Source organism: Malaya genurostris, chromosome 1 (genome assembly GCF_030247185.1).
Source record: "Malaya genurostris strain Urasoe2022 chromosome 1, Malgen_1.1, whole genome shotgun sequence".
Classification (NCBI taxonomy): domain Eukaryota; kingdom Metazoa; phylum Arthropoda; class Insecta; order Diptera; family Culicidae; genus Malaya; species Malaya genurostris.
Window position 1 is genome coordinate 37928772 of NC_080570.1, and position 20776 is coordinate 37949547.

General features: G+C 37.1%; 1 protein-coding gene across 1 annotated transcript in view; it reads right to left on the reverse strand.

Moving 5' to 3' along the window:
• LOC131437583 (uncharacterized) overlaps positions 1-20776 on the reverse strand; it is a 153653-nt gene that overhangs the window by 57694 nt on the left and 75183 nt on the right. The window contains exons 4-5 of the mRNA XM_058607041.1: positions 20105-20178; positions 184-386 (exon numbers count right to left, since the gene is read on the reverse strand). Of these exons, the coding sequence (XP_058463024.1) occupies positions 184-386; positions 20105-20178 (277 nt within the window). The remainder of the gene's footprint in view (positions 1-183; positions 387-20104; positions 20179-20776) is intronic.

The window sequence follows — 20776 nt, forward strand, 5'->3', positions numbered from 1 at the left end:
TTCTCTTGTCGGGTTATCAGTTGTTGAATTTAAACTTTGTGCCATTTCGAGTGACGATGAAACGACACCGACTAATTAGAGCTAGCGCAATACCCGGCCCCGAGACCTGGTCCGAACGTAATTGGATAACACAGAATATTGCTCTCTCTGTGACCTCCCCCCCCGTGAACCGCAATACCTTACCTGACTTCGTCCTCGCTTTTGGCGATCATCCAGTATACCTTGGACCGTTTCCGGCGCGATCCGAGAGCAATCAGCTGTGACACGCTAACACCGTCCGGTAGCGGGGGTCGTCGCGGGATTTGTCCGGTCCAGTGAGCAATGGCTAGCATTTCCGGTGCTTCCTTGACCAGAATTTTACCCGCCGGCGAGGAGCGGCCCGGTTCCTGCAAATGCACAAAAATAAAACCGATGTTAATAAAGATAAACAGCGGCGGCTGCTGCCTGGATAGGGGAAGGGATTTGCGGGGTGAGTAAAATGCTGACAGCTTTGGATTACGATCCCGCTGGAAATCCTGTACCGAGATTTGATGGCGAGTTCTGTGGCGAATTCACACTGTCTGCTTGCTAAAACGATTTTGGACATCTCTTGGTAGCTTTTATTTTGTATACCATTTTAACTGGGAGCTCTTTTTTCTTTTGGTTTAATTGAAACAATTCAATAATTATTTTTTACCCAATCGTGCAAAGAAAAGATTCTGGAAAGTAAAAGTTTCGTTTTCAAATATACAGCTTTCTGGTAATAAATTCTACACTATGAAAGATAGAGATCGCCTGAATGCCAAATTGAAAAACAGAGGATAGGAAAATGTACGTAAAAGTATCTCGTTTGGTGAGCAATCTGTACATGCGGTAAAATTAACCAACCATTTCTCTCATCCGGGAATTTTAACAGTGAAATTGCTTGTGGTCAATTCTAGAGCAACATTCGCAGAACATCCTGTTCTGGTGCGATTTGGCATCTTGCTACTACCCAACAGTGCCCAAGAAATGGTACATGGAATATAATGTTTCGTGATGTTAGCGTTTCAAACTGTTGTTCAGCGTTCTAGCCGATTGAGAAAATTTGACCAATAGAAATGGCTAACTGTCGGAAATTGGTGCCAAGTGTCAAAATCGGTTAAAAACTTAAGTAGTAGTGGGCAAAAGCTTTCAAAACCAGAAAAGATGGGCTTGTCTAAACCTTGAACGACAGTAGTCAAGTCAACGGTCCGAAAGTTTGGGTGTGAAGGTGAAATTAAAAAAAAAACCAAGTCTTTTTATGCACGGGGATATCGCTACTTCGGAAATCCAGGTGAAAAAACTGCGTAATTTTTCTCATATGTGACAAAAACCTTGTGACTTCGGAAATTCGCATAAAAACCGCGCAAATTTAGAGATCCGCGTGAAAAACCTTACAACTTCCGAAATCCGTGTAAAAAAATGCGTAACTTCGGAAATTCGCATAGAAAAACTAAATGAGTTGGGAAATCAGCAGAGAAAAAAACGCGTAGCTTCGGAAATCCGCATGAAAAATTGAATAACTTCGGAAATTCACGTAAAAAATTGCGTAACTTCGGTAACTTCGAAAATCTTATATATTCTTATCAGTTAGGAAATCAGCTTAGAGTAGAATGCGTAGCTTCGAAAATTTATGTAAAAAAACACGTAGTTTCGGAAATCCGCGTAAAAAAACTGCGTAACTTCGGAAATCTTCGTAACAAAAATGCGTTACTTCAGAAATTCGCGCAAAAAAGCACGAAAACTTCGAAAATCCGCGTAAAAAAACGCGAGAACTTCGGAAATCCGCGTAAAAAAACTGCGCAATTTCTCTAATCCGTGTGAAAAAAAAACCTTAAAACTTCGGAAAACCGCTTAAAAAACGCGTAGCTTTGAAAATCCGTGTAGAAAAAAACGCCCAACTTCGGATATTCGGCTTAGAAAAACCAAATGAGTTCGGAAATCAGCAGGGAAAAGAACGCATAGCTTCGGAAATCCGTATAAAAACACTTCGTAACTTCTGTAACTTCGGAAATCCACTTAAAAAATCGTTATCAGTTCGGAAATCAGCGGAGAATGAAATGCGTAGCTTCGAGAATTCGTGTAAAAAACGTGGAACTTCGGATAAAAAACCGTGTAATTTCGAAAATCCGCGCAGAAAAACGCGTAACTTCGCAAATCCACGTTGAAAAACTGGTAACTTTGGTAATCCGCGTAAAAAACTGCATAAGTTCGGAGATCCTTGTACAAAAAATTGCGTAGCCTCGGGAATCTGCGTGAAAAACCTTGAAACTTCGAAAATCCGCGTAAAAAATCATGTTACTTCGAAAATTTGCGTAGTCGTGTGAAAAAATCTCGCAACTTAGGAAATTTGCGTTAAAAACGTGTAACTTTGGAAATCCGCGTAAAAAAGTGCGTATTTTCTGAAATCCGTGTTAAAAAATGTTGTAACTTCGGAGATCCTCGTAAGAAACCTTGCAACTTCAGAAATCCACGTTAAAAAACTGCGTGACTTCGAAAATCTACGTATCAAAATTGCGTTACTTCTGAAATCCGTGCAAAACAACGCGAAAACTACGGAAATCCGCGTAAAAAAAACTGCGTAACTTATCTAATCCGTGTGAAAAAAACCTAACAACTTCGGAAAACCGCGTAAGAGAGTGCGTAATTTCTGAAATCCGTGTAAAAAAATCTTGCAACTTCGGAGATCCTCGTAAAAAACCTTGCAACTTCAGAAATCCACGTTAAAAAACTGCGTAACTTCGAAAATCCGTGTAAAAAAACTGCGTAGCTTCGGAAATCTACGTAACAAAATTGCGTTACTTCTGAAATCCGTGTAAAGCAAAGCAAAAACTACGGAAATCCGCGTAAAAAAACTGCGTAACTTCTCTAATCCGTGTGAAAAAACCTTACAACTTCGGAAAACCGCGTAAAAAAGTGCGTAACTTCGGAAATCTGCGTAAAAAAACTGCGTAACTTCGAAAATCCGTGTAAAAAAACTGCGTAACTTCGGAAATCTACGTAACAAAATTGCGTTACTTCTGAAATCCGTGTAAAACAACCTTATAATTTCGGAAATCCGTGTAAAAAAACGCGAAAACTACGGAAATCCGCGTTAAAAACTGCGTAACTTCTCTAATCCGAGTGACAAAAAACCTTACAACGTCGGAAAACCGCGTAAAAAAGTGCGTAATTTCTGAAATCCGTGTAAAAAAATCTTGCAACTTCGGAGATCCTCGTAAACAACCTTGCAACTTCAGAAATCCACGTTAAAAAACTGCGTAACTTCGGAAATCTGCGTAAAAAAACTGCGTAACTTCGAAAATCCGTGTAAAAAAACTGCGTAACTTCGGAAATTTTCGTCACAAAATTGCGTTACTTCTGAAATCCGTGTAAAACAACCTTATAATTTCGGAAATCCGTGTAAAAAAACGCGAAAACTATGCAAATCCGCGTAAAAAACTGCGTAACTTCGAAAATCCGTGTGAACAAGAATCCTTACTACTTCGAAGATCTGCTTAAAAAACCGCGTAGCTTCGAAAATCCGAGTGAAAAACTGCATATTTTCGGAAGTGCGCGTAAAAAAACTGCGTAACTTTGATAACCTGCGTAAAAAACGTATAACTTCGGAAGTCCGCTTTGGAATCTTCGTAGCTTGGGGAATCCGCGTAAAATGCAAAAGCGTAACTTCAGAAATCTACGAAACAAATATCAGCGTTACTTCGGGAAATTCGTGTAAAAAAACTTTGATCAGATGGCTGTCATTTTTGGTTCCGGAGATATGATGGTATAAGTGACGTAACCGACAAAACACGTTTCATCGTGTTTTCATCGCCCTATTTTCTCAGAGAGGGCTCAACCAATTTAAACAATCTTAGGTTCGTACTGAAAGGTACTAAGATTCGACGATCAAACGGCTGTCACTTCCGGATCTGGAGATATAAAATGCTATATGTTAAGTGACGTAACCGACAAATCCCAGTGTTTTACAATATAAACAAAGTTTCTCGGAAATGAAAGAATCAATCGCTTGATTTTCTATAACTTATTCATAGGCATCATTTTGAAGATAAAAAAAAGGCGGGTGGGTAATGTTACAGACGTAGCTGGAGGACGTGAATACGAAAAAAACAGACTTACTTCTCTTACGCTTCAAAATATCGATTATTGTGCGTATTGCTTGATTATTTGTGAGAGTTTTGCCATTTCTACAGCTTCGCTTCCTCAATTGTAACGGTGCATCCGTGCTTAAATATGACTTATGTTCTAAAAACCAGTTTTTCATTCCATACAAAATTAATGCAACTTTTTCAGCAGTTAATTTCGGAAATTACTCATGAAAAACTGCATTTACAGTTTTCCGAAAACTTTTAGTATCAACAAAAAGACAATATTTTCTGGGTAGATGAAAGATGCATCTTGCAGAGGTAATCATTTCACGCACCAGGGGTAAACAAACCAAAAACGATTTCAGTACCTAAAGTCATTCGCCTCCGTTTTGTTCCCCATTCCCATCTACCTAGAATTTCCAATCTGTCAAAACAACTATAAAATCTTTTCGAGGACCCACTGTCACCTCAAATCGGTTTCGAAACGCAGTCAGCCCGGATCGATCGTCGTTTAAAGCATGGTAGCACCACCGAAACAGTCGAGTTCCGGTCGATCGATCGCCGATCTGCCACCGGAAATACTGGAACACATTCTGAGCTATCTGGGCATGGATGACCGGCGGATGGCGGCACTGGTGTGTCACCGGTGGTGCCAGCAGGCCATGTCCTACCGTGCGATGGCCCGGGTTAAACTGTTGCTCGAATATCAACTGGAATTGCCGGTCGAAGTGATTCTGCAGTCCTGGCGACCCTACCGGATTCTGGTGATCTCGTTGGCCTACCGTCGTTGCAGTGCTTACGACATGGTATCGATTCTGGCACTACTGGACAAGCTGGGATCGACGCTGGACACGTTCGGTCTGTTCGCGGAATGTACGCCCTCGCAGCTGAGGGAAATTGTTTGGAGGTTGCCGCGGCTGAAGAAGATCCGAATTTATCTGACCAAAAGTGACAACGAGTTGGGTGTGGTCTCGAACGATTTTCCAGTGCTGCCAGAGTTGTCCAGTTTCCGTATACTGGACAATATGCTGGATGTGCCGGAGTTCGATATGATTCGGTTGGCGCCGAACGTTCGCCATCTCTGCATGGACTCTACGCGATGCAACGATCGAGGTCATTGGTTCCGGATCTTGCAGTACTATGGACCGCAGCTGGAGACGCTTAGGATTATGTATAAAACCTGCATCACGGTTCCGGTGCAGCAGTTGGACATGCGCCAGCTACGGAAACTGGAAATCGATGATCATTTCTGCGGATGGGACGAAAGTTTGCTGCGCCAGTTCTTCGCTTGTGCTCCCAATTTGACCACCTTGAGGCTTAATTTCAAAACGACACGATCGGTACTGAAAACCGTTGGCTCTCTGTATTCCCAGTTGACGGAGTTGATGTTCTACTTGGCGGATGATCTGGGCCCAGATACCTTCCGGTTTCTGGAAGGACTGAAAAAACTCAAGGTAAGGTTTTCCGTTTTTTTGGACAATAATTTTCGTAAAACGAATCTCTTCTATTTTCCGGTAGATTCTACGCGTGGAAGGTTGTCTCAATCACTCGATGCTGGAGGACTCCAAAACCCTACCCAGCGTTCGGGAGTTTGACCTTACGATGAACACCATACCGAAGGAACACGGGCCGATGATCAAGCGGTTCCAGGTTATGTTACCGAATCTGCACTCCCTCCGAATCAACGGTGGCAGCAAACCGCACGGCAATGACTTCGTCCGACAGATTTGCCGAACCTTTACCCGGCTGAAACGATTCGAGGTGGAAGGAATCGTGTCCTGGTGCAACAACATGACGGACGCATTCGATCGGCTGAACGAAATGGTTCACCTGGAGGAGCTGACGTTGAGTTTCATGCGGGTCACGATCGCCGATCTTCCGCGGAATAACGTACGCCGGTTGATACTGTCGCAGTTGGTGTGGTTGGAGGTAGAGAATTTACACTGTATCGGTAAAGTTTTTCCGCGCCTTCGGTATCTGGAGGTGAACGGCAGTCCGGCGATCACCCGAACGGATTTGTGCGTTGTGAAACAGACATTGCCGGAGCTTGTTACCCACTTCGAACGTGCCGAACCGCTGTTCGATTATGGGAATTCGGATTGAGAGGTCCAATCATCCATCCAAGTTCCATCGTATCTTGAGAAAATTTACGCTCAGGTTTTGCTAACTTGATAGTACAGTAGAAGTTCCGAGTGTCCTCTTGGCAACTTGAAGAAACGGAACATACAAATTAATTTCTTTTTATCCGAAATTTTTAGTTATGTGATAAGTTTGAGTATTTTTAGGTTAGAGTGTAAACTTCATGAACGGTGGCTGTTTGATGGAAGCGATAAGGAGAATATCACACGCCGGTTCTGCCACAGAAAAATTAGAATATATACAAATTTATTCAGTCACCGCTTATTGAATTGTATATCAAGAATACGGAAATTTATTAGGAAAATAAATTTACATTATTTAAAAATAAGTAGACCTACTGCTAGTATTTTTGATATCCTTTCACCCCTGACACGGGGACGACCAAATGAAAATTTGCGGAAAAATTGTCGCCAAGGAGAAGGGATCAAACCTACAGCCTGCTCCGGACCGTAAAAGATGCTCTACCAACTAAGCTACTGGGGCTATTGGTCGAGAGAACACAGTCCAGAAGGCAACCGGATTGAATGCCGCTGAACACGCACATGAAACTTTTTAGGAACCGGTTGATGTTTGAACAAACTCATACTGCTGCTCGACGGGCTGCCGAAAATTCTTGGATTTTCAACTTCATTTATAAAATGAACATAAATCTAGTTTTCATTGAAATTAGATCGTCTCTAATACCATTTTCGTTTATTGATCAGAGCAGCCCGAGAGCTGACCCATCGTCGCCAAAACAACGTTTGATGATTTTATTTCAGTAACCTGGGGTCGCTCTAGATCGGACTCAAATCGCGTAGTTTCGCTCTGAAAATTTTCTCGGGTCGCACCACGCATCCATGCGAGTTGATTTTTTTTCTTTTTTAATATGAGTTGTTGTTTAGGGCGCGTACCACGTGTTCGTTTTACTCGGAGTCAGAGTCGCCCGCATGTAGGCTCAAAAACGAAAACGGTATAAGCAAATTCCAACTCTTTCACAGTTTTGTAGCGTTCAAAAATTGACGAACTCAAATGATTTGTTAGGTAACATTAGTTCAAAATTTGTTCGAAATATCAAACTGCAATGGACAAAACAAAGATTAGAAACTAGATGAAATTAAAAATCTATAACAAATACGAACGGAAGACGAACGATGAAAAAGGAAGCTAAGATTCGAAATACGTGAGATGAAAGACAATATGTGAAAAATGGAAAACGAAAAAAGGAATGACAAAATCTGGAATAAAAAAAAAGGCAAGACGAAAATTGAAAAATACAACATGATGCATGAAAGATCGAATGACGAAAAATACGGAGGACGGATTTCGAAAAGTAAAAGACAGAATACATCAGACGAAACACGAAAGATCGAATGTAAAAGAAACTGAAGATGATAAAATCGACATAAATGTGGAAGACCAAAAACCGAAGCCAAAAGCCCAAGATCAAATAATAAATAAGCAAAATAAACGACGAAAGATAGAATACAATCGATGACAGAAGAAAAAAGGGACAATGAAAAAGGTTGAAGAGGAAAAACAAAAGACCGGGAGAAGTAAGATGGAAAATGAAAGATAAAAGTCGGGACATGGAAGACGAAAGACGAAAATTGATGACGGAATACAATAAAACCGAAGATTAAAAACGGATTTTGAAAAGTGGCAGATGGAAGACATGAATGATGAAAAACATAAGTCAGAATACGTAAAACGGAAAATTGATTATAAAAAAAACGTGAGATGCAAGACGGAAGACCGAAAATTTGTTCGACGAATAAGAAACAAATAAATGAAACACGCAAAATGAATGCCGAAAGATAACAGTCGAACGGTGGAAAAAATGGAAAAACGAAATATGATAAACAATAACACGAAAGATCACGGTGGACCAAAAACCGAAACCCAAGAGCAAATTATAAATAAGTCTAATACGCAACATAAACAACGAAAGATAGAGCACAATCGATGACAGAAGAAAAAAGAGGATAATGAAAAAGGTTGAAGAGGAAAAACAAAAGATGATAAGCCAAGACCGGGAAACGTAAGATGGAAAACGAAAGGCGAATGAATGATGGATGATAAAAGACGAAGGACAAAAACACGAAAGATGAAAGACGAAAGATAAACGTCGAGACATGGAAGACGGAATTCGAAAATTGATGGCGGAATACAATAAAACCGAACATTAAAAACTAAATTTGAAAAGTGGCAGATGGAAGAAAAAAAAACGTAAAACGAAACCCGAAAAAACAAAGATGCAAGACGGAACATTTTGTTCGACGAATAAGAAATAAATAAATGAAACTCGCAAAATGAAAGTCAAAAGATTGGATTTGAACGATGGAAAAAGGAAAACGGAATATGATAAACAAAAACACGAAATATCAAAGACGAAATACGAAAAGTGGCAGATGGAAAACCAAAGACGAAAAACACGAAGGATGTATGACGAAAAAACATAAGTCCGAATATGTAAAACAAAAAAAAAAATGAATTAAAAAAAATCGGAAGGTGAAAGACGGAAGACTAAACCGCAACAGCAAAGATCAAAAGTATGTTCTACGAACAAGATTTAAAATAATAAAACTTGCAAAATAAAAGCCGAACGATGGCAATCGAACGATGGAAAGAAAAAAAAACGAAATATGAAAAACAAAAACACGAATAATGGGGAAAGAAGGAAGAAAAATGAATACTGAAGACAAAAAACTGAAGACGAAAAACCAAAGATGAAAAACGCCAGATGAAATACCCAAGAGGAAATACACGAAAGACGGATGATAAAAATCATAGAAAGAATATGAAAAACAAAAATACGAAAGATGAAAGACGGAAGACGAAGACGATAAATGATTATTGAATAAAAAAAACTGAAAACGAAATACCAAAAATGCAAGACACTAAATTAAATACCTGAGACGAAATACACGACAGACGGATGATGAAAAGCATGGAAAAAAATATGTAAGACGGAACCCGAATGAATAATCTTGAATACAAAAAACGGAAGATGAAAGTCGTAATCAAAAAGCCAAGAGCAAAGATTAAAAATTTGGACGACGAATGAGAAATAAATGAAACACGAAAGACACAGAAGACGAACGATGATAAATGAAAAATGGATGACGGAAGATAAAAAACGAATAACGAAACACACAGGCCAAAGGTGAAAGACGAAAGGCGATTGATGAAAAAACGGAAGATTTAAAAACGAAAGACGGAAGAATAAAGTCGACAAAAAGAAAACGCGAAATATGGAAGACGAAAAACAAAAGTCAAAGTTTTGTCATGCAGACGTATGACAAAACCCCAAAAATTTAGGACAAAAAAAAATACGACAGATAAAATCGAAATAGCAAAGATGAACCCCGAAACATGAAAGACAAAAAACACGAAATATGGGAGACGAAAACTGAAATATGAATTTCAAAATACAAGATACGAAAAATTTACAACAAAAACAAATGACCAAAGGCGGAACGCGAAATATAGAAAACGAAAAACCGAAAGACTAAACATAGAAGATTGAGTACAAAAAAAAACTTGAAATAAAAGCCAGAAGACACACATCCAAAAAGCAAAGACCAAACATTTGTTTTGAAGAATAAGAAGAAAAAAAGCAACGCAAAAAACCGCAAGATTGACGATGAACGATGACATAAGGAAAACGGCACACGTAGTATAAAAAACGAATGACGAAAAATACGAAACATTGGAAACGATAAGCAAAAGATGCTAAACCAAAACCGGGAGCCGTAAGATGTAAGACGAAATGTGAAAAACGAAAGTTGAAACACGATACATGAAATACGTAAAATTAAAGACGGAAGACAAACACACGAAAGATGTAGAACGGAAAATGGGACACGAAAGGCACGAAATACGGAAAATTGAATACGAAGAAAATCAGAAAATGAAAGATCAAAATACAAAACCCAAGAGCAAATACCGAATAAAAATCAAAAATAAATAAATGAAACAAGCAAAATTAAAGACAAACCATAGAAGAAGTCGAAATCAACAGATAAATGTTGAAAGATAAAACGAAAAAAGGAAAACCAAAGACAGAACGCGAAAAGTGGAAGACGAAACACGAAATATGAAAGACAGAACATGGAAGACGAAAGGCTTTTAGTCGACAAAAAAATACACAAAAAAACGAAGATGAAAAACTAAAAACTAAGTATGATAGATGCAAGACCAAGAACGAAACACACGAAAGATAGACGACAAACCAAAACCAAAGCTGGAAAACGTAAGATGAAAGGCGAAAGGTGAAAAATGAATGGCGGAAGACTAAGACAGAAAGGCGCAAGATTAAAGACGAGCAACAAAAACACTAAATATGGAAATCAGAAATCAACAAATGATTGTCGAGAGAAGAAATACGAAAGAATGAAAACAAAACAGGAGACGGAAGACAAAGACAGAACGCGTAAAGTGAAAGACGAAAAAACCGAGATACGAAACCATAAAGGAAGAGAACGATAAATGAAACACGAAAGACGTCTGCTGGAAGACGAAAAACACCAGAAGGGAACATGTAATCCGGGTAGAAGTGATTTGCAAACCAATACCAAATTCTGTCATTAAAATCAAACATCTCAATGGTATAAATTAACATTATTTAGTTTGAAATAAGAGTTAAAATATCAAAAATCATAACCAAGAACAAAATATTTATAGAAGATGAATTTGTTCATTATTTTATATTCTAGCATTTAGAATAGAGTAATATCTTAAGTATTTCTCTTATCTGATTCTGATGCAGTTTATTAAATGGTATTTTATTTGAAGATAAAACTACTGGGTCAATTTACTTAATGAAATTGAAATAGTTCATCAATAACGAAATAAGATATTATAACTAATTTTGATGTTGAACAGATATTGTACAATGTCTTGATCCCTTGATGAAATATAACGATAATATCAAGTATCACTCTGACAACACAGAGACATCAAGCCAAGATATGATGCTAAAATTTATTATTATTTTGACCTTTGTTTGCTATTTACACCTACCCGGGAAGACGAAACACGAAAGATTGAAGAAAAAAGTCGGAAAATGAAAAACTAAAGATGACCACAAATATGTTCAATAAAAAAGAACTAAATAACTGAAAAACGCAAAATGAAAACAAATTTTGTTTAAATTTTCCTCACGTTTCGCCTTCGGCTTATCAGTGCTTCAAGCTGTTCCAATCGAACTGCCATCTCCGCCTAGCAGTTCAGCAATGGTTTGAGTTAAACTGCTAGGCGGAGATGGCAATTCAATTTAAACTGCAACTGCTTTAGGCATGGATGAGCCAAAGGAAAACGGGGAAGAAAATTTAAAAAAAATATGTGACCTTGAAAACTTAATATGGTTTCAAATTTAGATGCCTTATTGTAAAACCAATCAAACAAGCCATAGACGATGAAATTACGCTTGGAATCAAAATTAAACACAGCTTCCAATACAATCGTTGCTGAGTGGTTGAAAGATTGAATACAGTACTCTTCGGTATAGTATTTTGGCTCGATTTGTTTTTGGCACGGTTCCTTTTTGGCAACATAATTGTTCGACTGTGACGTTTTCAATCTTATATCGGAAATTCTGCGTTATTTTTGAATTCAAAGTGATAACTCATATATTTTTATAACTATTAGTGGAATCAACAATTTCCCAGCCGTTTGCAGAGCGCTCGATTTGCTGGGCTGTGAAACGATAGAATTTCCTTTTTTATTTCCGGATCGCTCGCACCTCGCAATCGTCATCGATTCCGGCAGCCAAAGTCTGACTTATGGGTACTTATAAATAGTTAGATAAATTTTAAATCGGAAACATACCGAGGCTTTTGGTGCAAACGATAAGATCACGGCATTGAAAAGCTTAAAACTTTTGGATGGTTGGAAACGTAATGAAATTTAGACACAGTTCAGAAACTGCAATAAATAAGAATGGAAACAGCATCCTTTAAAAGTTGTGAATTAGGTGGGGGTTCGTGATATTCGTTGCGGGCTTTTAAGAAGCCACATCGAACCTTTGCTGGTGATGTTCTACATCACTGATTTTTTTGTTAGGTTGGATTATTTGAAGAAAACATAGAACAAATTTTATCAACTCGTACGCAGTGAAACCTTTCGGGGTAAGTTCACTACTCAGCCACCTTCGCAGCAGCGGTTTTGCAACTGACCACTGGTCACTGGACTAGTCATAAACCATCAAAAACTTTCACTGGTTGAGTGTAAAGTTTTGCTGGTAGCCTTTATTTTTTCCCCACTGAATATCAAGCGGTCGGTTTTTATTTCTGTCCGAATTTAATGGAAAAGTTTACCTAGGTTTTTTTTTATTTTGGTTTCATCTCTGCATACCATCGTATCGAGACAAACCAAACCCAAAAAAAAAAAGAAGCAACACAACCGCAGTGAAATTTTGTGCAATATTTTTACTAATTAATAAGCACTTAGCTCATGGTGACGGTGGTGTGATCTCCAGGGAAAATGACACGAACAAAAAGCAAAAAAAACTGCAATGGTGAGTTAATTGAAAAACAAATTCGGCGGTGGTGCGGGAGAATTTATCGTGCAATGACCGAGCAAAGTCCATGTGTGGGCCATGGACACGAAACTCTCACACGCTTTCGGCTTTCGGTATGAGTATGAATAAATAACGTAACAGAATAATTAACTTCACATATTTGAATAATGAATTTAATTATTCGTTCGGAGATTGTGCTTTTCAGCAATCAAAGCTGAAAATGATTCGGGATATGATACACGCATCGCAAAAGGCTACCGGCCGATGTTATATTTTTCACAACCGGAAGAAGAAAAAATCATTCAATCTCACACAAAGAATCCTCCTCCCGAACAAAGACCGAATTACTCCGGAGCCCAAAACGGGAAACGCCCGCATAAATAATTTATTTATCATTCTATTTTCGAATGTTTTACAGCTGGTTGAGCCACTCTTCATCCTCCCAGATATTCGTTAATTTGTTTGCCGACTGGTTGGTTGGGATAATTCATCAGCACTGGAATCTAGACAAAAAAAACCGGGCAAAAAAATAAAGTTGAGTTTTGTTTCACTTCAATATTGTGGTCAAATTTAGAATCCTCTCCAGGTACAGATATCAGCGGGAACTCGAAAATAAACAACTTCTCTGAACTTGACAACTACCAATCAAAATAGAAATTACTTCACATACTGTGCCTACTGTGATCAACGGAATATTGGCAGCTTGGCAGTGGTTGTCAAACGCGCCCAAATTGTGCCCTCTGCTGGGCCGCAATTTTTTTATTTGTTATCATCATCTTTTCCGTAAATCAGAAAACAACGAAGAAGTATGTAAACATAAGTAAAAGTTTGTTGATGCTAAATAAAGACTGTCCCAGAAAGTATGGACGCAACCAAAAACCGCTGCCATTTCGCAATGGTTCAGAATCTGTCAATTTTTATGGCTGCGTCCTGTTGTTCACACTCTTCTCTAAGAGCAGGTTCAGCAGCTGCGACATTCATATGGGTGGTCTATAATATAACTGAAACTGAAACAAACGTATCCCCAGCAAGCCGTTCTAGTTTTATTTATTCGACCAGTTCTTCTGTCAAATTTAAAACTGGTCTACGATGCCGTTCTATTTTTTGTATATTTGAAACACGAGTAAAACACTGCTGGGGCTGCCAGTTTTTCTTGTTATAAAATCCAGATTTGAATTTTGTAACTGACATAAATTATGCATCTAGAACTAAAACACTCCTGAATATGCCCTAACCACTTAATCAGTTTCAAAAGGTTTTTAGAGTTTTTCGAACATTTCTTCGTGTTATTTTTAAATTGTTTTTTTCGCGTAGCTTTTCCAGCAGTTTCATGTAGTTTCTCGAGCAGTTGTTCAAATTGGTTTTCAAGCATTGCGAAGAATTATTTTAAAGTAATTTTTGGAGTAGTTTTTAGTAGTTTTGAGTAATTTTTAGAGTAGTTTTCCCAGGCATTGTAAGCAGTTTCGATCGATGCTTCGAGTGCTTCTTCGAGTAGTTTTCCAGCAGTTCTAAGTAGTTGTCAGACCAGTTTCGAGTGGATTTTTCGATTATTTTAACGTAGATTTTTAAGCAGTTTCAAGTAGTTCCTCAAATTTTACAGGAATTTCATCGAGTTATTTTTGATTGGTTTTTTATCAGTTTCAAAAGGAATATCGAGCAGTTTGAAGTAGTTTTTTGAGTAGTTTTTCAAGCAGGTTCGATTTATTTTTCATTAGTATCTAGAGTAGTTTCAAGTAGTTTTTGTAGTTTTTCGAAGCAAGCAGTTTCGAATAGTTTTTCGATCAGTTGCAAGTAGATTTTTGAGCAGTTCTTAGAGTTTTCCGAGCATTTCATCGTGTTATTTTTGAGTTGGTTTTTGAGCAATTTTAAGTAGTTTTTCGAACAATTTCAAACAGCTTTGAAGTTATTTCTCGCGTAGTTTTTCCAGCAGTTTCAAGTAGTTTCTTGAAGTTGTTGAAAATGGGTTTCAAGCATTTCGAAAAAATCTTTTAAAGTAATTTTTGGAGCAGTTTCAAGTAGATTGTGGAGAATTTCTTCGAATTGTTTGAGTAATTTTTTGAGTAGTTTTTCCAGGAATTGTAAGCAGTTTCGATAGAAGCTTCGAATGATTTTTCGAGTAGTTTTCTAGCAGTTTCAAGTCGTTTTTACAGTAGTTTTTCGACTATTTTAACGTAGATTTTAAGGTAGTTTCAAGTAGTTCCTCAAATTTGACAGGAAGTTCATCGAGTTATTGTTTAATTGTTTTTTGATCAGTTTCAAAAGGATTTTTGAACAATTTCAACTAGTTTTTCGATGATATTTCGAGTAGTTTTTCAAGCACTTTCGATTTATTTTTCAATAGGTCCTAGAGTAGTTTAAAGTAGTTTTTCAAAAAGTTTTTCGAACAATTTCAAGCAGTTCTGAGTAGTTTTTCGATCAGTTTCAAGTAGATTCTTGAACAGTTCTTAGAGTTTTTCGAGCTTTTCTTCGTGTTATTTTTGAGTTGGTTTTTGATCAGTTTCAAGTAGTTTTTCGAACAATTTCAAGCAGCTTCGAAGTTATTTTTCGCGTAGTTTTTCCAGCAGTTTCTCGAGCAGTTGTTCAGATTGGTCTTCAAGCCTTGCGGAGAATTATTTTGAAGTAATTTTTGGAGCAGTTTCGACAGATGCTTCGTGTGATTTTTCGAGCAGTTTCAAGTAGTTTTGAGAGTGGTTTTTCGATTATTTTAATGTAGTTTTTCAGGTAGTCCCTCGAATTTTATCGAGTTATTTTTTAATTGTTTTTTGATCAGTTTCAGAAGGATTTTCAAGCAGTTTCAAGTAGTTTTTCAAGCAGTTTCGATTTATTTTTCAATAGTTCCTAGAGTAGTTTCAAGCAGTTTTTCGATACGTTTTTCTAGTTTTTCGAACAATTTCAAACAGGTTCGAGTAGTTTTTCGATCAGTTTCAAGTAGATTTTTGAACAGTTCTTAGAGCATTTCTTCGTGTTATTCTTGAGTTGGTTTTTGAGCAGTTTGAACTAGTTTTTCGAACAATTTCAAGCAACTTCGACAATATTTTTCGCGTGGTTTTTCTACCAGTTTCAAGTAGTTTCGAGCAGATGTTCAAATTAGTTTTCAAGCGTTTCGAAGAATTATTTTGAAGTAATTTTTTAAGTCGTTTTTAGTAGTTTCCGAGCAGTTTCAAGTAGTTTATGGAACATTTCTTCGAATTGTTTGAAAAAATTTTCCAGTCGTTTTTGGAGTAGTTTTTCTAGGAATTGTAAGCAGTTTCGACAGATGCTTCGAGTGATTTTTCGAGTAGTTTTTTAACAGTTTCAAGTAGTTTTTAGAAAGTAGTTTCGTGCAGTTTTTCAACTATTTAACGTAGATTTTTAAGCGGTTTCAAGTAGTTTCTCAAATTTTACAGGAATTTCGTCGAGTTATTTTTTAATTGTTTTTGATCAGTTTCAGAAGGATTTTCGAGCAGTTTGAAGTAGTTTTGCGAGGGAGTAGTTTTGCAAGAAGTTTCGATTTATTTTTTAATAGTTCCTAGGATAGTGCAAATAGTTTTTCGATAAGTTTTTCTAGTTTTTTGAACAATTTCAAGCAGTTTCGAGTAGTTTTTCGATCAGTTCCAAATAGATTTTTGAACAGTTCTTGGAGTTTTTCGAACATTTCTTCACGTCATTTCTGAGTTGGTTTTTGAGCAGATTCAACTAGTTTTTCGAACAATCTCAAGCAACTTCGAAGTTATTTTTCGCGTGATTTTTCTAGCAGTTTCAAGTAGTTTCTCGAGCAGTTGTTTAAATTGGTTTTCAAGCATTTCGAAAAATTATTTGAAAGTAATTTTTGGAGCAGTTTGTAGTAGTTTCCGAGCAGCTGCAAGTAGATTGTGGAACATTTCTTCGAATTATTTGACTAATTTTTCGAGTAGTTTTTCCAGGAATTTTAAGCAGTTTCGACAGATGCTTCGAATGATTTTTCGAGTAGTTTTCTAGTAGTTTCAAGTAGTTTTCAGAGCAGTTTCGAGTAGTTTTTCGACTATTATAACGTAGATTTTTAAGCAGTTTCAAGTAGTTCCTCAAATTTTACAAGCATTTCATCGAGTTGGTTTTGAGTTGTTTTTTGTGCAGTTTCAAAGGTATTTACGAGCAGTTTCAAATAGTTTTTCCAGGATTTTTTCGAGTAGTTTTTCAAGCAGTTTTGATTTATTTTTCAATAGTTTTTAGAGTGGTTTCAAGTAGTTTTTTGATAAATTTTTCTAGTTTTTCGAACAATTTCGAGTAGTTTTCCGATCAGTTTTAAGTAGATTTTTGAACAGTTCTAAGAGTTTTTCGAGCATTTCTTCGTGTTATTTTTGAGTTGGACTCTGAGCAATTTCAAGTAGTTTTTCGAACAATTTCAAGCAGCTTCGAACAATTTCAAGCAGCTTCGAACAATTCTTCGAGTTAGTTTAAAGTGCTTTTTCATGCAATTTTAAGTTGGCTTCCGAAAAGTTTCGAGCACATCTTTAAGTTATTTTTCGTGTTTCAAGTAGTTTCGAGCAGTTGTTCAAGTTCATTGTCAAGCATTTCGAAGAATTATTTTAAAGTAATTTTTGGAGCAGTTTTTAGTTGTTTCCGAGCAGCTTCAAGTAGATTGTGGAACATTTTTTCGAATTGTTTGAGTAATTTTTCGAGTAGTTTTCCCAGGCATTGTAAGCAGTTTTGACAAATGCTTCGAGTGATTTTTCGAGTAGTTTTCTAGCTTCTTGATCAGTTTTTCAGGATTTTCGAGCAGTTCAAAGTAGTTTTTCAAAAAGTTTTTCGTGTTTTACGAACAATTTCAAGCAGTTTTGAGTAGTTCTTCGATCAGTTCCAGGTAGATTTTTTAACAGTTCTTAGAATATTTCGAGCATTTCTTCGTGTTATTTTTGAGCTGGTTTTTGAGCAGTTTCAAGAAGTTTTTCGAACAATTTCAAGTAGCTTCGAACAATTCTTTGAGTTAGTTTAAAGTGCTTTTTCATGCAATTTTAAGTTGGCTTTCGATATGTTTCGAACACTTCTCTAAGGTATTTTAGTGTGGTATTTTCCAGCAGTTTCAAGTGGCTTCTCGAGCAGTTTTCAAATTGGTTTTCAAGTTTTCGAGTGATTTTTCGAGTAGTTTTCGAGCAGTTTCAAGTAGTTTTTAGAGTAGTTTTTCGACTATTTTAACGTAGGTTTTTAGGCAATTCAAATTTTACAGTAATTTCATCGAGTTATTTTTTAATTGTTTTTTGATCAGTCTCAGAAGGATTTTCGAGCAGTTTCAAGCAATTTCGTTGTATTTTTCAATAGTTCCTAGAGTAGTTTCAAGCAGTTGTTCAATGATTTTTCAAGCAATTTCAAGTAGTTTTTCGATCAGTTTCAGGTAGATTTTTTAACAGTTCTTAGAGTTTTTCGAGCATTTCTTCGTGTCATTTTTAAATTGGGTTCCTGAGCAGTTTCAACTAGTTTTTCGATCAATTTCAAGCAGCTTCGAAGTTACTTTTTGCGTAGTTTTTTCAGCAGCTTCAAGTAGTTTCTCGAGCAGTTGTTCAAATTGGGTTTCAAGCATTTCGAAGAATTATTTTAAAGTAATTTTTGGAGCAGTTTCAAGTAGATTGTGGAGCATTTCTTCGAATTGTTCGAGTAATTTTTCCAGGAATTGTAAGTCGTTTCGACAGATGCTTCGAGTGATTTTTCGAGTAGTTTTCTTGCAGTTTCAAGTAGTTTTTTGAGAAGTTTTTCGACTATTTTAACTTAGATTTTTAAGCAGTTTCAAGTAGTTCCTCAAATTTTACAGGAATTTCATCGAGTTATTTTTTAATTGTTTTTTTATCAGTTTCAGACGGATTTTCAAGCAGTTATAAGCAGTTTCGATTTATTTTTCAATAGTTTCTAGAGTAGTTTCAAGTAGTTTTTCAATAAGTTTTGCGAGTTTTTTTTCTAGTTTTAAGCAGCTTCGAAGTTATTCCTAGCGTAGTTTTTCCAGCAGTTTCAAGTAGTTTCGAGCAGTTGTTAAAATTGCTGTTCAAGCATTTCGAAGAATTATTTTAAAGTTATTTTTACTGCAGTTTATTTCTTCGAATTATTTGAGAGATTTTTCGAGTTGTTTTTCCAGAAATTGTAAGCAGTTTCGACATATGCTTCGAGTAGTTTTCCTGCAGTTACAAGTAATTTTTCGACTATTTTAACGTAGATTTTTAAGCAGTTTCAAGTAGTTCCTCAAATTTTACAGGAATTCCATCGAGTTATTTTTAGTTGTTTTTTGAGCAGTTTCAAAAGGATTTTTCAGCAGCTTCAATTAGTTTTTCCAGGATATTTCGAGTAGTTTTTCAAACAGTTTTGATTTATCTTTTAATTGTTTCTAGAGTAGTTTCAAGTAGTTTTTCAATAATTTTTTCTAGTTTCTCGAACAATTTCAAGTAGCTTCGAACAATTCTTTGAGTTAGTTTGAAGTGCTTTTTCAGGCGATTTTAAGTTGGTTTTCGAGTAGTTTCGAGCACATCTTCAAGTTATTTTTCGTGTGGTATTTTCCAGTAGTTTCCCGTGCAATTGTTCAAACTGATTTTTAAGCATTTCAAAGAATTATTTTAAAGTAATTTTTGGAGCAGTTCTTGGTAATTTTTAGAGTAGTTTTTCCAGGAAGTAGCTTTTAGGGTAGATTTTCCAGGAATTGTTAGCAGACTTGATAGATGCTGCGAGTGATTATTCGAGCAGTTTTCTAGCAGTTTCAAATAGTTTTTAGAGCAGTTTCAAGTAGTTCCTCAAATGTTTAAAATTTTCGCACAAAATTAGGCAAACTTGAGCAGTGTTGCTCAAGAGAAGATTGTTTTTATCGTTGTTAAATCGTTAATCTTTCCGAAAAAAAATATCGTGAAAACTGTTTTATCATCGGTTTCAACAGCTGATCTGACTTCAAAGCTAGTCTCATACGGATAAGCCGTAGACGTATTTACCAAAAACCGTTGGAGACCGTTCTGTTTGTCTTTCAGGAAGTACTAGGCCTCTAGGTTTGATGTTTTTCCTCGAATGTGCCGAACTAGAGTCGGTGGTGGTGGTGGTGGTGGTGATGGTAATGTTGGTTTAAATTTCACCATATAATTCGTAGAATAATCCTTTGTTCCCACGATATTTATCTAATCTTTTTCCACCGCGCACAAATACCAGCATTAAACTTTGCGTTCTTTCGGTGGTGCGATTGGTAGTAGGCTTTGCGTTTTTCGAGTTGACAATCAATTGGTGGGAAACTTTTCCCAACAAATCACCACGACCACTGACAGAAAAGGTAACCTCTAAAGTTGTCAACTGGATTTTCGCGCACCACATTAGAGTGAATTAATGTAAATTGATTACGCCATACATGTGTGTGTGTGTGTGTGTGTGTTTGTTTGTGTGAGTTTGAAAGTTTACTCACCGTAAACCAGGCCATCGTCGAATCGTCGTACAAAACCACCCATTCTTCGGACCATCGACTCCAGAGGACTTGTTCTGCGAAAGAGAGAGAGAGAGAAGATAACGGGAATTAACGGTAAATTATTATTGCTGATAAATTTCAATTCGCCGGGCAAATAAATTAAAATAGCAACGAGAATGTTTCTGAATGCAGTTCGATTTTCCGCCTATTTACCACCACGAGAGCTCTGGCAGGGGAAGCGAACTGTGTTATGAATTCTACCAGGCGTAGGCTTTATGGGCTGGCAACGACCAAGAAGAAGAAGAAGAAGATGCAAAGATGACAGTTTATATCATAAGCACAAGTTTTCTTGGCCCTCCCATCCTACCTTTCTCGTCACGCGCCCAGGCCAGAAGTTTCGCGTTTGATGCTTTCTACCGAGATTTATCTACGGCACTGGTGGAAAATGTTTCGAATCTAATTGGAATCTACGGCAAAGTAAGGCGCCTACCGGTATGCAACGTATGCGCAAGCAAACTATGCGACTCCCGGCCGTGACAAATGCTCACGGTGTCGTCCACACACATACAAAAACCCGAAGCAGAACCGAACCGAGAGGATGGAATTCAATTTAACATCGTTCACGTGGGCCATTTTACCAGTCTTAATACCTCACACTTTTTCGGGTTCATA